The following is an 18066-nucleotide window of genomic DNA, read 5'->3' as shown; positions in this document are numbered from 1 at the left end:
TCTGAGGACAGCGTCACCCCCTTACAGCTCAGAGATACTTTGAAATGTCTCGGCATTGATTTTATAGACGATATACGACGAACCACTGCTCACAACTTTCGACGGCTTTTACGAAATATTCGGACTAGGATTGCCAACAACCGTCTATGAGCCCTGGGCATCGTTCAACGGACCCAGTATGTCAACACACATTTAGCGTCACGCATTCCCGCATCGCCCAGATATTACCCATACCGGAGAAGTTATCTCGCCGTATACTTACGGCTTTTGAGTTCTTCGTGAGACCAGGAATGCTTTTCAGTATCAAATATGAGACTCTCACCCTTACCCCGGATCGGGGAGGGCTTGGTCTTTATCACGTTCATGGCAGAGCGGTCGCCCTATTTGTGAGCACATTAGTCAAACTATGGCACCGTAATAGAAGCAGTAGCAGCGCCCTCCCTGTTGCCACCTGTGCCGATACACCACGTCCCCTCCTCGCTCTTCTACATCGGTGTCTTTTAAATCGAACTCAGTTACATTCGACTTGACTTACCAGCGACTCAACTGGCGACGGCAAAGACGGTTTATCGGGTCCTGCAACGTGGACGACCCGATAACGTCGTGGAGAGGAAGCACCCGAACGTCAACTGGCGAGTAGTGTGGAGGACAATTCACCACGTAACACTGGCAGTAAGCAGGTGACCAGATCAAGGCTACATGCGATCCATATGGTAGACTCACGCACGTGCACGAGCTGTGGCGTTCAAGACAACGATGGACACTGTCTTAGCTGTGGCGAGTCTACGGCAGTGTGGCACTTAGTGAACCAAATGTCAGCATACTTCCTTTTAGTGACGCCGAATCATATCGACCCCAAGACTATCTTATTCCTAGATGAGACGTATTACCCAAGCACGAAAACTAATGCCATGACGTGGCTTTGTGGACATGCAGTTAATTATTTGTTTCAAGGCGACACTAAGGACACTTTAGACTTTTGGAACTGTTTGCAGGAACGACATTGCAAGATCCTCCGTAACCCAAAGTATCGACAATATTTTTCCAATTATTTGTGGATTGCGTTCCACGACTCTCCACGTAGCTGGAACATCACGGGTAATAGAAGCTAAAATTACAAGACGATGATAGAACACTAAACGGTACAACGTGGGCTCTACCTTGGTCATTACGAGAAGTCATACCTAGATGATACAGCAGATGGAGAGCTTCGTCGTGACCCCTCGCACTCTGTAGCAGTATTTGCCCCATTTACTCCTTTTGTCCCCGGTGTGAAAAGGTCTTAACAGTTTTTGTTTCCCATCCGGTGCAAGATGGAGCAACGGTTAATGGTGGTATGGATTCCACCTCTAGGTTTTGCGGCATGGCTTCCTTAGCCCCGCACTTTGCTCTCTTTCTTTATGCCCTTCGCTACAACTATAAGCATGTTTGTAGTTATGTGTGTCCCCAACTCGGAACAACGAGTGTACTTACTAGTTTTCAGTTACTTAGTGTTAAAAAAAAATTTTTAAATTAAAAATAAAGTAACAAAAAAAACATTCTCAATAACACACCAATTGCATCCTTTGTACCACATCCCCAGGACTTACTAGTTTTAAGTTACTTACTCTTAAAAAAATTAAAAATAAAGTAACAAAAAAAAACATTCACGATAATACACCAATTGCATCCTTTGTACCACATCCCCAGGATGAGAGGGAGGAGACACAGTGGCCAGGCCTCGGGTTGCGACCCCTGCCCACCTTGCCTCCGCCACCCCACTACCTAATCCATATCACACAAAAAAACTTAAAGAAATAAAATAAAAATATTTTATAAAATGGTCAGCGTGACGGACTGTCGTCCTCAGTGCCCCGGGTAGAATTCCGGCCAGGTCGGGGAGTTTCTCTGCTCAGGAACTGGCTGTTGTCTTCATCATCATTTCATCCCCATCCGGCGCGCAGGTCTCCCAATGTGGCGTCGAAAGTATTAACGCGGTCAGACCTACCCCGTAAGGGGCCTCCCTGCCAATGACGCCAAACGCTCATTTCCGTTTTTTTTCTATCAAACTTTTAGAGGTTCTAAAGGAGGAACTAACTGAAAGAGTTAACAGTGATGAATAGAAATAAATGCAAAAAACATGATTCGTTGAAATTAAGCAGCTCCCGTAGTTATTCACAAACCAGGTCTATTACAAGCTGTACAGAAACTTTTAATTTGAGTATTTATATATACAGAATTTTTAAGAATATGTATAGACAATTATCGATGTTGCAGGATATTTCGTGGCTGCTATCTTTTTCGATACAGCATCTCTTCACGCATACATCGTCTCGCTTCCGTGACTCTTCCGATAAACGTGTCATATCTTATACTGCTGACACACCACCCCTTACTGCTCTCGGAGCAGCTTGCACAAGAAGGGCAGGTCGTGTTACCAGCTACTGCACCCTGCTCGCAAAGCAGACAGCTACACGTTGTTAGCGCAGGTAGGGGCGGGGGTGGTGGGAGGGATGGAGGGGAAAGTCTTCTTTCGACAAAAGCGATGTGGATATCTATTCCCGCAACGCGCCTCGTTTGACGTTAATTAGCCGGCGCCTGTCATGGGTTTATAGTAGTTAATTTGCACGTGTCCACGGCAACGGTGGTGCTTGACACATGACAGTCAGTTAATTTCATAGTTAGCAAGCAAGGAGGAATACATAATGTGGAAATATTTGGTCTCTCTCTCCGTCTCCTTTTCTCTTTTCGTTCTTTCTCATCGAAAACTACAAGCCAGATCCTAATCTTCCTCATGTCCTCAAGTATTCATTCATCATTTTAGTGTGTCCCCTTCCCTTTCTTCACACCACGTAACACATGTCATATTATTCACTAGATTCGCGCCCGCTGCTTCGCTCGCGTTTGCGTAGTAATTATAACAAAAATAATTGTATAAACCCATATTAAGCCTACAGAAATACGATTGGGAAGTACAGGTTGGAATATCAACAATATTGTGGAAAGAACAGACTGCTATGCACCGCAATGAAGACACAGTCAAGCAACAGACAGGCACGACGAAAAGAATGTTCATCACATACGCTTTGTGCCAGAACACACAATAACACATTCAAACAATCATGCACACAAAAGCCACGCATACATTGTCGCTGTATATAATGCTGCTGTAGCCGGAATCGCCGGGTATTGATCATATTCCAACCTGGATATCCCATTGTTTGAGTTTGCCTAACTACTTTTGTCCTATCCCACAAACCGGTGATGTTTTCTTTCGTTACTATCCTCTAAGATGTTACTTCACTCGGTGTCCGGTCTTTCTCTTATTTCCTGTGTTTTTCTTTTCCTTCCAAATCGCGGATACTGCGACATCCGAGCTACGCTGTGTCAACGGTCTCGCACCGCACAACACTCGTCTAAGTGACCGGGTTGATTGTTCGTGCAATATCTCATTCCGTAAATTCCGATAATTATTCGTTGTTCATATATCCTCCCTCTTTAAAAAAGTTTCTTGCTAGAACTGCCGGAGACAGCGTACAGCAGACAGTGTGTCTGTTTTGTGTGTGTGATTGTATTTATGTGTGTATGTGCTTCGCATTCTTCTGAAGAAGACTTTGGCCGGAAACGTACGTGAACACTCTTTTCGTCATGCCTGCCCCCTGCTCGGTGAGTGACAAGCATTCTCTCTGCTTCAGAGTATAGTTATTCCCTCATGAATTTTGTAGTAAACAATCCGCTTCACTTCAACAGGAACAATGATGTACATAATTACAAAAGCGGAAGAAAAAATTACATTCATTACGCCAAATTAAGGTTGTCTGCAGCACAAACAGGAGTTCACAATGCCTCAACGAAATGCTTTGATGACTTGCCCGATGACATAAAATGTCTGACAGGGAGCAAAGTAACATTTGAAACGAATCAGGAAACGTTTCTCTTTGACAACTGCTCCCATTATTGTAATGTGTAAATGGTGACGAGTAGGAATTATTAACGTCTATCTTTAATTAAAAACCAAAAAACTAATAAATGATCACCATGGAGTCATATTAAACAAATGACGTTAATACAGAATTACTCATTCCACATAAGTTTTATCATCGACTTACGCTGTAAATTGCTATTATTGGCTACCCTGAATGACGCGTCATAGGTAACATTTTAAAGTGAGAAGATGTGTTATCTACAGTGACACTAATACAGCGACAATATAATGAAACAAGAACTCGATTCTGCTTGAAAGTACACCTCTATGCAGTTCTGTTTCTTTGACATTTCAAAAATCGATCACTTTCATGACATGCACAAGACACTATAGCATACCTTGGTTCTTTCCTACTTGCACACGTTGATGGGGTAACAGAGAAGATGTAGGTATGATTTTTGCTAACGTGAACATTAGGAATCTTAAGCATACGAGTAGACAGCTGAAACCGTAACGAATAAGTAACAGTACCAGTAAGAAAGCGAGCATTTTCTGTCATTACGAATACAGTAAAACTGGAACTGAATGTATTACGAAAGCATCCTTTTCATATCAAAGCCTTCACTTCTTCATTATTCGAACGACAAAATAAGTGTTAACCATATTAACGAGGCCAGATATGTGGTATTTTATAGCGAGTTCACATTCGAGAACAGAAAACCGTTCGAAATTGCATTCCTGACACTATGTTATTCATGTAAGTACTGTATTTTTTAGTTTCTAAAGCAGCTGTTGTGCATAGACGATAGGAACAATGAACAAGAATCAGTGGCAAACAGGAGTCTGCTAATATTTGGATCTGTTTAAGATGGCTACAGGCCCAGACCGCTAAGGCTTCAAAACAACGTAAAGCGTAAATCTGTAGCGCCATCTCCCTCCTTTTTTACCTCCATGTTTATTGACAAGGAACAAGTATACCTATGGTCAAAGTTATATTTTACTTACACGTTCTGAAAGCACCATTCCTAAATTAAACTTCTGCAAGACTAAAAAACTATCAATGCGTAGCATGAAGTGCTGAATGCTTGTATGGTCTTGTAATAAGTGTAGCAGTACCTGCTTGAGTAAACTATGTTGATTATTATAAAAATATAATACATCTTATATAAAAGAATATTACATATTTTACTCGCTCCTAAAGTGACATTTACTAACAATAAGTGCAAACAACTGACTCACTTGAAGTAGAATTATTATGTGCAATCGATGGACGAGCTGATGCTGGGTTATGATTTTTCACGGCTGTACTTAGCGCATGGATGTATAAGTAAATTATGGAAATTTCTTTAGAAAAATTTTGTGGATAATTCTGTTTGGTTATTTTGGGTGTCTTATGGAGATACACATTTGCGACAATGAATTTCGGTTTCTTGGAATATGCTCATTTTACTTCCTTACTAAGTTGTGTCTTACGTCTGTCACTTGATGTTCATCTTCAGCGGTGTGTAGGCCAACGTTTGGTTTGATTAAGGTTTTTAAGCGAACAGCATCCACGTGTTTTCGGAAGCATACATTGAAATTTATTCCTGTTTGTTCAGTGTGTATCTTCTAACATGTCTTTCAAGTAAGTTCGTGCATTTCTGTTGCTGTTATTTTTAATACTAAGGATGGTTATGTAATTTTTTTGTTATTTAAGTAAAACCTGATTCTGAAACCCCTTCCTCCTAAAGGTTTGCTGCTTAATATGACAGTTTTCCTTAATATGACATGTTCACATATTTTTTGTTAGGTGTGCCATGGTGTTATTTTATGTTGGGTTGCCTCTGTGGTTGGTACTGTGGAAATTGATTTTGCTATTTAGCCCAAATACTAATTCTTGATCGTGTTCCTGTTGTAAGCAGTTGTTTTAATGGTGTTTATTCCATCAGCCTGGGTAGCTGTTTCTAATGGGATGTTTTGCATTTTGTTGTTCATTGCTCTGAGTGAAGCCATTATGTGCTTATCGGGGTAACATAAGGTTTTACTGATTGTGCCATGTGCATATGTTGGTTTCTCCCTGTAAACTTGAAAATTATCTCTTGATGTTGAAGTTACTTATGGAGAAATCCAGGAAATTTAAACCTTTGACGGTCCGGTGTTCAACAGTGAAGTTGATATTCAGACATATTTTGTTCATTACTTTTACAAGGTTATCAATTTCTTCTGTCTAACCATTAAGCAAGAGTGGTATACCGCCGACATACATTTTATAACATATTACTTTGTTAACAATCTAGAATGTTTAAAAGTGACTAATAGTAATTATGTACATTTAATCCAGAAATCGAGGACAAAGACATATGTAATTCCGTTCATTTATTTCAAGAAAGCTTATGATTCTATTGCTCGAGAACCAGAAATCTCAGCAAGCGAAGAACTGGATTTGGATAAGAAAACAACTAACGTAATAAAATCCACTATTACAAATAAGATTCCAAAAGTTATATTCCTGAATGTAGTGTCAAACACATCGGAAATGAAAACAGCAGTAAGACAAGGTATGAGATTTCCCCATTATTGTTAGACTTGAGAAGGGAATCAGAGAATGGAACAGAAATATAAAGAGATAAATAACACTGGGTTGCAAAAAAGAAGAATCTCAGAATAAACTGCACTACTTTTGTAGATGATATGGTCCTATTTGCTCAAACAATTAAGAAGCAAAGGAACAATTCCTTGAACTAGAGAAAAAAAGAGGTAAAATAGGTCTCCTTATTTCCTCTAAAGAATCAAAATCGTGACAAACAATGTAAACCAGAATAAATACCTGAAGTCCAACAGAAATCAGAAATGCTGAAAGAATTTATATATATGGGGGAATGGATTAGATAGAATATAACAGAACGGAAAGCAATAGACCCCAGGAGAAACAAACTTGAATTAGCCTTCCTATTGATGAAAGAGAAACAAAACGATAAATTCTTTTCGTGGGGGTCCAAAATTAGGCATTACATAACACTGATCACGACAGAAGCATTGTATTCAGCATAGATCATAACCATTAATCACATAGGTCAGATAGAACAATTAGGACTAAATGTAATACAAAAATTTAAGAAAAATCACAAAAACAAAATTTCAGGATAATACAATAGCACACACCAGTAATGAAACTGAATAACTCTCAGATACTATGCGAAAAAGGTGACTATATTTTTGTGGACGTCGTCTCAGAATGAACTCTAATAGGATAATGAACTCTAATAGGAGCTGTTCCATAACCACATAAAGAAACCTAACTAGTTTGTGGAAACTGAAAAAGAACTAAGGGAATGAAAATTACGGAAAAGTCATTACTCGGTAGAACAGCTCACATAAGTGCTAAAGTCGAAAAGATAACGTCCCAGGCCACATTTCAAATAAAGTAGAAACCAATAATCTCGGAAGAGGAGAGAAGACGATCAGAGAGAATGAAGAAATACTGGCCACAAAGGAAGGAACAATATGCAAAGAAAAAACTGATTCCTCGTACTCCAAAGAGGGTGTAACGGAAGATGAAGAAGAAAAACAACAAGAAGAGTACACAATAAGACGTTATCAGTATCCATAACGAATAAGCTTAAATAGAATGTAACTGCGATTGCAGGTGCCTGATTTGAAGTGACTTGCGGAAGATGGTTTTTCTTATTCTGTTTGTCTTAAATAAACAAAAATTAATTTTGTAATATCTTCAGAAACACGTCAGTAGCGATTAAGGACGAACAGAACGAGGAATTGGTAACTACATTCGAAAAAAATTAACTCATCTTGCCTAGTACTGAAAAAATGGAACAAAGCAGGAGGAGGGAAGGCAGATAACTAGCAGAAACGTACGATGGATATCTATCTGTGTTTCCATGGAACGGTACTCACCGAACGCCAGAGCCAGCAGCCAGATAATGGCGATGGCCGTCTTGGCGCGGCCCGTAGTAGAGTTGAAGCGCAGCGGGAAGCAGATGGCGTACCAGCGGTCCACACTGATGAACGTCAGAGTCAGCACCGACACAGCCACCGACACCGTCTGCAACAGCAGGCACAGCGCCGGACATTCGTCACTCAGGGCTGACATTCCAAGGGGGCTGAAATCGTTTGTATCAATTTAGTCAAGGGGAGGGGCGGGGCTGCGCAGTCTGCGAACTCGGCAGTGTACCTCGTGTACTGACGTTCCACATATATCTCAACATCTATACTTCACAAGCCTACTTAAGGTGTGCAGCTGCGGGTAATTTAGTTCCAGTCGCCAATGATGCGCGGGAATAGCGATTATTGGTAAACTTTCATGTAAACTTAATCTCTCTAATATTGCTCGCATGTATTTTCGTGGTTGTTAAGTAGAAGAAACGACAAGACTGGAAGGCCAACAACAAAGTGCTTGAATTAAAAAGGCCGTAATTCGAGGGATTTAGTCCTTTGCTCAGCACTGTTCTCTACATTGGAGAAGGAATGACAGAAAAAAAGAATGGTTCAAGAGCGGGATTAAAGTTCATCATGAAAGGGTATCAGTTATAAGTATTACCTAATGTCATTGCTACCCTTAGTGGAAATAAAGAAGAATTACAGGATCTGTTGACTGGAATCAACAGTTTAATGAGTACAGATAGATGGACTGAGAGTAACTCGAAGAAAGACGAAAGTAAAGAGAAGTAGCAGAAATGAGAACAGTGAGGAATTTAACGCCAAATTAGTTATCACAACGTAGACAAAGCACTAGGAAAATAGGTATTACTGGCCAAGGGAAATCTACTAGTATCAAACACAGGCCTTAGTTTGAGGAAGAATTTTCTGAGAATGTACAACTGGAGCACAGAATCGTAGTGAAACATGGACTGTGGAAAAACTGGGATAGAAGAGAATCGAAGCAGTTGAGATGTGATGCTACAGAAGAATGTTGAAAGTTAGGTAGCTGATAAGGTAAGTATGAGCAGGTTCTCCGCAGGATCGACAAGGAAAGGAATATAAAGAAAACACTGACTAGAAGAAGGGACAGGATGATAGAGCAGCTGTTGAGACATCACGGAATAGCTTCCATGGTACTGGAGGGAGCTGTAGAAAGTAAAATCTGTAGGAGAAAACGGAGATCGAAATACATCCACCGAATAACTGTGCACGTAGTTTGAAATTGCGACTGTGAGATGAGCGGGTTAGCACACAAGACGAATTTGAGACGGGCCCATCGACTGTTGCTCCCGTAAAAAATGGAAAAAGACTCTCTACTGCTGTTAGATGAGCGCCTCCATGAAGCTGGCGCGGTTAGTAATATACACTACTGGCGGTGGTACATTTAAATATTAATAACTTTCATTTTTAGCGCTCTCAATTTAGTTGCACTTCAGAGTGATTCCATGCTAAATTAATTTTCGCATCGTCATTTGAATGAGACTTCTTGCCGCCCTAATTAACTTATGCGAAATATTATGTCTTTCGCATTATTTTATCACGTCGCTTATTGATAAATATTTTATTGAAATACCTTAGAATACAAGAGAGGTACGTTTGAACCACCTTGGACCTACCCCACTGCGCGAAAGCACGCAATGGAGTACTAGCATGTGGAGCAATACCAGTAAACTACCAGATGACCTCATACGGAAAAGAATGATTTAGGACTGAATATAAATTGGAAATATCTCACCAGACATCTTGCACGTACAGAGGTCTGTTCAACAACATGGCTCTCCATCAGACAAAGTGACTTCATCAGAACAGCTCGCGACCCAGATCAAGATACACTCCAACCAATTGTCCCCCGATGCATTGGCTCACTTACATTGAACAAAGAACCGGTATGGCTATCGTACTGCCAACGAATGCTGTTGTCTAAGAGCCAGCTGTCTCCCAAGATTTAATATGAATGCAGTGACTGAATAGACAGTCTCTGGTAGTGTTGTAAGTAGTATGTCAGAACTCTACATTACGTTGAATACAATATAGGCAACTTAACGCCATTATTTGCATTGTGTAAGATTGGGAATAAATGAGGACTCAGATATCGATAGTAACAATCTTCGGTCGAAGCATGGGAGCGTCATTCTAAGCATTGTTGTGAGACTAGTAACAATCTGAGGGCGAAGTGTCGGCCGAGAGATAGGAGACAAAAGACGTGTCACGCTGCCCTCACGTCGGTGATGGCAGATCTTACAACACTCAAGGCCTGATTTGATTTATATAGCCAGGAGAGATTTAGATTGCCTAACTACGCTTGAAGATGGAATTCAACGTAAAATTCGTAAGCATAGCGCAAAAGTAAATGCAGGGTTACGCTCGTGATTGTTAGTCCAAGTTTGCAATAATAACATGTTTTCGTTCTCAGTTAAAGAAGCCTCCTTATCTTCCAAATAATAATGATTATTCTCCATATTCCATTCATAAATATGCTGTGGTTATTAAATGTTAATGAACCATGAAATTGAAATAATTTTGAAATCTAGCACTCAGCCGTTACTGATATTTATATAGTCATTGTGAGGCATTTCTCTATTATTAATACTTGATCATAATGATTTCTGAAGTTTTTAGGAGACTTAATTTATGAAGTCCCTTCTTACAAGTCATTTAGTAGTTAACATGGTCGTGCGGTAGCGCTCTCGCTTCCCGCGCCCGGGTTCCCGGGTTCGATTCCAGGCGGGGTCAGGGATTTTCTCTGCCTCGTGATGACTGGGTGTTGTGTGATGTCCTTAGGTTAGTTAGGTTTAAGTAGTTCTAAGTTCTAGGGGACTGATGACCACAGATGTTAAGTCCCATAGTGCTCAGAGCCATTCATTAATAGTTAACGGGACCCAAGAAAACTCATTATTAAATTCATTCTTACTAACAATAACTTTAGCCGCTGCTGCTGCATGCTACTGCGAATTGCTGTAAACCACATGCAAACAGGCAGTCATCTAAAGACGGACAGTGAGACACCACTACATTTCACGTACTGTAATCCAGTAAAATCCGTTGCACAAGTCAGATTCTGTATCACTTGCAAATTCTTCTTCAAAAACGCAGTCAGATAGCTTATCCAAACGTTAGTTTCAAGTTTTTCATGAAACGGTCGGTTGAGGGCTTAAATGACAGCGGAACTGACACTCACACAACAAGCTCGCAGCATTACGTGGGTTAGATTCCGGTTACTGATAGCTTACCGAGTCCATTTTCAGAGACGAACACAGGCATATTTGTTGTAGCTACGTTACATTCGTTACATATTTGTTGTGGGTTAAGTTAAAATGTCTGTATCGATAAATATCGGAACTGGTTAAAGCAAGACCTCAAAGATAGAAGAAAATAAATTAGATACTATGTTCGTATATAGGGCAGCCACAGTTATGAAAGCACGCTGGTAATACTTAAGAATTTTCAAACCGGAAACAGAAACCACAGTGAAAATCGAAAGTGTTTTCTTTTTAATAGTTAGACAAACATTCCAGCGACGTCTCTACATAGCCGCCGCTCCGTCTGAGACATATATCGTAGCGTTGTAACAACTTTCCAACACCCTCATCATTGAAGGCAGCCGTGTTCACTCTTTTGTGGTAAGGTACTATGGGACCAAACTGCTGAGGTTATCGGTCCCTAGGATAACTCAAACTAACTTAAGCTAAGGGCAACACACACATACACACCCATGCGCAAGGGAGGACTCGAACCTCCGACAGGGGAAGCCGCGTGAACCGTGTCAAAGCGCGGCTATGCCGCTCGGCGCCTGTACTTTTCGCCGATCCTCTACGCTAATCTGCAGTTCATTGTCTGTACCAAAACGTTGACTTCATGGCCAGCGTCTTCATTGCATCTGCAGAGCGCGGCCGAGAGCTGTCATGAAGAAGGAAGTGCATGACAGTTGTGTTGTGTGGGCTGCATCAAATCAGGCGAAATCTCTTATGGACACTCATACTTGGCGGGAAACTGTTTTCTACGCATATTTACGTGGTTACTGTGCGCACAGAACTGAAAAGACAGACGTGATGCGATCGACAGGCATACTAGAGACACTGTCCAATAAACCTATGCAAAGCTTTATCGGATTTTCAGTGTGGTATCCAGTTCGCGACCGATCGGACCTTACTTTCGCAATACGCCTAGTATATTATGTGCTAAAAAATACGAATTTATTAAGATGGCTTTGTGATTTGGGTGCTTAATCATTACATTTTCATTTCCTTTTTGTTTATGAATTAAAATGCCTAGGAAATGGCCGAGTCTTTCTGAATACGTTAGAATGACTGAATATTGAGGACTATGCGGCTCCAAGAATTCAATGAACATTGTGAGGTGACACTTGCTGCAGCTCGAGAACATCAGACTTACACTCAATCTCTGAAAACTCCTTACGAAAGCGAGGCGCAAGATACCTCTAATCGAGAGAGTCATGCTTCTGTCTCGCTCCTCTGAACCCTTCAATCACAGGGGCTTAAAAGTTATTTCTCTCTCGAATCCTGCTTATTTCGTAACAATTTACCATTCCGCATTAGACGTGTACAATTCCCAATGAGCTTATGTCATGCCTTGACCATCAACACGAGGTACATTGCCAGACACCGCATTTGGTGAGTGTTGACCTTTGTGTCCATTGCTTTTCGCTCAGCCAGCGATAAGTGGATCTCTCCCATGTTAGTGAAGCAAACATATTCTTAGTTAATGTCCCAAATCATACAAGTTCAAATGTTGTATAAAAAGATGAATGTTGTTGTGGTCTTTAGTCCTGAGACAGGATTGATTCAGCTCTCCATGCTACTCTATCCTGTGCAAGCTTCTTCATCTCCCAGTACCTACTGCAACCTACATCCTTCTGAATCTGCTTAGAGTATTCATCTCTTGGCCTTCCTCTACGATTTTTACCCTCCACGCTGCCCTCCAATACTAAATTGGTGATCCCTTGATGCCTCAGAACATGTCCTACCAACCGATTCCTTCTTCTAGTCAAGTTGTGCCACAAACACCTCTTCTCCCCAATTCTATTCAATACCTCCTCATTAGTTATGTGATCTACCCATCTAATCCTCAGTATTCTTCTATAGCACCACATTTCGAAGGCTTCTATTCTCTTCTTGTCCAAACCATTTATCGTCCATGTTTCACTTCCATACATGGCTACACTCCATACAAATACTTTCAGACACGACTTCCTGACATTTGAATCTATACTCGATGGTAACAAATTTCTCTTCTGCAGAAACGATTTCCTTGCCATTGCCAATCTACATTTTATATCCTCTCTACTTCGACCAGTTATTTTGCTCCCCAAATTGCAAAACTCCTTTACTTCTTTAAGTGTCTCATTTCCTAATCTAATTCCCTCTGCATCACCCGACTTAATTCGACTACATTCCATTATCCTCGTTTTCCTTTTGTTGATGTTCATCTTATATCCTCCTTTCAAGACAATGTCCATTCCGTTCAACTGTTCTTCCAAGTCCTTTGCTGTCTCTGACAGAATTACAATGTCATCGGCGAACCTCAAAGTTTTTATTTCTTCTCCCTGGATTTTAATACCTACTCCAAATTTTTCTTTTGTTTCCTTCACTGCTTGCTCAATATAGAGATTGAATAGCATCGCGGAGAGGCTACAACCCTGTCTCACTCCAATCCCAACTACTGCTTCCCTTTGATGTTCAAAAAAATGGCTCTGAGCACTATGGGACTTAACATCTGTGGTCATCAGTCCCCTAGAACTTAGAACTACTTAAACCTAACTAACCTAAGGACATCACACACATCCATGCCCGAGGCAGGATTCGAACCTGCGACCGTAGCAGTCCCGCGGTTCCGGACTGAGCGTCTAGAACCGCGAGACCACCGCGGCCGGCCCTTTGATGTTCCTCGACTCTTATAACTGCCATCTGGTTTCTGTACAAATTGTAAATAGCTTTTCGCTCTCTGTATTTTACCCCTGCCACCTTCAGAATTTTAAAAAGAGTATTCCAGTCAATGTTGACAAAAGCTTTCTCTATGTCTACAAATGCTAGAAACGTAGGCTTGCCTTTCCTTAATCTAGCTTCTACGATAAGTCGTAGGGTCAGTATTGCCTCACGTGTTCCGATATTTCTCCGCAGAGACAGGCTGGACAGTGAAGGGGGAGGCGTGTTTATAGCGATAAGAAGTGCAATAGTATCGAAGGAAATTGACGGAGATCCGAAATGTGAAATAATTTGAGTGAAAGTCACGGTTAAAGCAGGCTCAGACATGGTAATTGGATGTCTCTATAGGCCCCCTGGCTCAGAAGCTGTTGTAGCTGAGCACCTGAAGGATAATTTAGAAAATATTTCGAGTAGATTTCCGCACCAGGTTATAGTTCTAGGTGGAGATTTTAATTTGCCCGATATAGACTGGGAGACCCAAACGCTCATAACGGGTGGCAGGGACAAAGAATCCAGTGAAATTTTTTTAAGTGCTTTATCTGAAAACTACCTTGAGCAGTTAAACAGAGAACCGACTCGTGGCGATAACATATTAGACCTTCTGTTGACAAATAGACCGGAACTATTTGAAACAGTTAACGCAGAACAGGGAATCAGCGATTATAAAGCGGTTACTGCATCGATGATTTTAGCCGTAAATAGAAATATTAAAAAAGGTAGGAAGATTTTTCTGTTTAGCGAATGTGACAAAAAGCAGATTACAGCGGTAGGTGGATCAAACAAAATGTCCACACACTCTGTGACCAAAATGATACTGAAACAGAGAATGACAGACTAAAGGCCGAAATACTAAATGTCTTTTTCCAAAGATATTTCACAGAGGAAGACTGCACTGTAGTTCCTTCTCTAGATTGTCGCACAGATGACAAAATGGTAGATATCGAAATAGACGAGAGGGCACAGGTCATCCCCGTTTTCAAGAAGGGACGTAGAACAGATGTGCAGAACTATAGACCTATATCTCTAACGTCGATCAGTTGTAGAATTTTGGAACACGTATTATGTTCGAGTATAATGACTTTTCTGGAGACTAGAAATCTACTCTGTAGGAATCAGCATGGGTTTCGAAAAAGACGGTCGTGTGAAACCCAGCTCGCGCTATTCGTCCACGAGACTCAGAGGGCCATAGACACGGGTTCACAGGTAGATGCCGTGTTTCTTGACATCCGCAAGGCGTTCGATACTATTCCTCACAGTCGTTTAATGAACAAAGTAAGAGCATATGGACTAGCAGACCAATTGTGTGATTGGATTGAAGAGTTCCTAGATAACAGAACGCAGCAATGGAGAGAAGTCTTCCTAGGTAAGAGTAATTTCAGGTGTGCTGCAGGGGAGTGTCATAGGACCGTTGCTATTCACAATATACATAAATGACATTGTGGATGACATCGGAAGTTCACTGACGCTTTTTGAGGATGATGTTGTGGTATATCGAGAGGTTGTAACAATGGAAAATTGTACTGAAATGCAGGAGGATCTGCAACGAATTGACGCATGGTGCAGGGAATGGCAATTGAATCTCAATGTAGACAAGTGTAATGTGCTGCGAATACACGGAAAGGTAGATGCCTTATCATTTAGCTACAAAATAGCAGGTCAGCAACTTGAAGCAGTTAATTCCATAAATTATCTGGGAGTACGCATTAGGAGTGATTTAAAATGGAATGATCATATAAAGTTGATCGTTGGTAAAGCAGATGCCAGACTGAGATTCATTGGAAGAATCCTAAGGAAATGCAATCCGAAAACAAAGGAAGTAGGTTACAGTACGCTTGTTCGCCCACTGCTTGAATACTGCTCAGCAGTGTGGGATCCGAACCAGATAGGGTTGATAGAACAGATAGAGAAGATCCAACGGAGAGAAGCGCGCTTCGTTACAGGATCGTTTAGTAATGGCGAAAGCATTACGGATATGATAGATAAACTCCAGTGGAAGACTCTGCAGGAGAGACGCTCAGTAGCTCGGTACGGGCTTTTGTGAAAGTTTCGAGAACGTACCTTCACCGAGGAGTCAAGCAGTATATTACTCCCTCCTACGTATATCTCGCGAAGAGACCATGAGGATAAAATCAGAGAGATTAGAGCCCACACAGATGCATACCGACAATCCTTCTTTCCACGAACAATACGAGACTGGAATAGAAGGGAGAACCGATAGAGGTACTCAGGGTACCCTCCGCCACACACCATCAGGTGGCTTGCGAAGTATGGATGTAGATGTAAATGTAGATGTAGAATCCAAATTGATCTTCCCCGAGGTCGGCTTGGACTAGTTTTTCCATTCTTCTGTAAAGAATTCGCGTTAGTATTTTGCAGCCGTGACTTATTAAACTGATAGTTCGGTAATTTTCACATCTGTCACCACCCGCTTTCTTTGGTATTGGAATTATTATATTCTTCTTGAAGTCTGAGGGTACTTCGCCTGTCTCATACATCTTCCTCACCAGATGGTACAGTTTTGTCAGGACTGGCTCTCCCAAGGCCGTCAGTAGTTCTAATGGAATGTTGTCTACTCCCGGGGCCTTCTTTCGGCTCAGGTCTTTCAATGCTCTGTCAAACTCTTCACGCAGTATCATATCTCCCATTTCATCTTCATCTACATCCTCTTCCATTTCCATAATATTGTCCTCAAGTACATCGCCCTTGTATAGACCCTCTATATACTCCTTCCACCTTTCTGCTTTCCCTTCTTTGCTTAGAACTGGGTTTCCATCCGAGCTCTTGATATTCATGGAAGATGTTCTCTTTTCTCCAAAGGTGTCTTTAATTTTCCTGTAGACAGTATCTATCTTACCCCTAGTGAGATAAGCCTCCACATCCTTACATTTGTCCTGTAGCCATTCATGCTTAGCCATTTTGCACTTCCTGTCGATCTCATTTTTGAGACGTTTGTATTCCTTTTTGCCTGCTTCATTTACTGCATTTTTATATTTTCTCCTTTCATCAATTAAATTTAATATTTCTTCTGTTACCCAAAGATTTCTACTAGCCCTCGTCTTTTTACCTAGCTGATCCTCTGCTGCCTTCACTAAGCCATCCCTCAAAGCTATCCATTCTTCTTGTATTTATTTCCCCCATTCTTGTCAATTGTTCCCTTATGCTCTCCCTGAAACTCTGTACAAACTCTGGTTTAGTCAGTTTATCTAGGTCCCATCTCCTTAAATTCCCACCTTTTTGCAGTTTCTTCAGTTTAAATCTACAGCTCATAAACAATTGATTGTGGTCAGAGTCCACATCTGCCCCTGGAAATGTCTTACAATTTAGAACCTGGTTCCTAAATCTCTGTCTTACCATTATATAATCTATCTGAAACCTGTCAGTATCTCCAGGCTTCTTCCATGTATAAAAAAATAAGATTAATGAGTCAAAAGAAGATTAATGAGCCAAAAATAAATTCCATGTGTACCGGGACTGGAGAACAAAAATGGTTCAAATGGCTCTGAGCACTACGCGACTTATCTTCTGAGGTCATCAGTCGCCTAGAACCTAGAACTAATTAAACCTAATTAAACCTAACTAACCTAAGGACATCACACACATCCATGCCCGAAGCAGGATTCGAACCTGCGACCGTAGCGGTCGCGCGGTTCCGGACTGTAGCGCCTATAACTGCTCGACTAAATTATACGCATGCTTTACATAATAGTTGCTCTTCTCTAGCCCCTTCCTTAAAATTAGCTGGCTTACAAAACGCCGTGTCGTTGTGATAGATTTTATAAAGCATTACTGCTATACCTTATTCGTCGAACGAGAATAATATTTCGATGGTGTATTTAGAAAATTTCCACAAGTTATCACGGAAGTCTTGCAGATAATGTTTCTCGGGATACAACTACGTGAGTTGCTTCATAAAAGACTTTGGACGAGCAAAGCACAGCTACGGTTCCCGGGGAAGGAAAGTAATACGGCCTCGTGATGATGCAGCTGCAACAGCTCGTTTTCCAGGGGACTATGTCCATTATGCTTACAGATGAAGTAATTCCGACAGTAAGGAATTTGTGGTAATAGATCGAGTGAAATGTACGCGAAAAACATTTTGAAAAATGCAAAAAAATACTTCATTTCGTACTCGATGTGTCACCCGGCACAGTGATATTTTAAAGTTGGCTCTGAGCACTATGGGACTTAACAGCTATGGTCATCAGTCCCCTAGAACTTAGAACTACTTAAACCTAACTAACCTAAGGACATCACACAACACCCAGTCATCACGAGGCAGAGAAAATCCCTGACCCCGCCGGGAGA

The 18066-nt window shown here is 41.2% G+C and overlaps 1 protein-coding gene across 1 annotated transcript in view; it reads right to left on the bottom strand.

Moving 5' to 3' along the window:
- LOC126417139 (orexin receptor type 2-like) overlaps window positions 1-18066 on the bottom strand; it is a 131243-nt gene that overhangs the window by 101844 nt on the left and 11333 nt on the right. The window contains exon 2 of the mRNA XM_050085035.1: window positions 7796-7984. Within this exon, the coding sequence (XP_049940992.1) occupies window positions 7796-7984 (189 nt within the window). The remainder of the gene's footprint in view (window positions 1-7795; window positions 7985-18066) is intronic.

The sequence above is a fragment of the Schistocerca serialis genome, chromosome 8 (genome assembly GCF_023864345.2).
Source record: "Schistocerca serialis cubense isolate TAMUIC-IGC-003099 chromosome 8, iqSchSeri2.2, whole genome shotgun sequence".
In the NCBI taxonomy this organism is placed as follows: domain Eukaryota; kingdom Metazoa; phylum Arthropoda; class Insecta; order Orthoptera; family Acrididae; genus Schistocerca; species Schistocerca serialis.
This window is presented reverse-complemented; position numbering and strand designations above follow the sequence as displayed.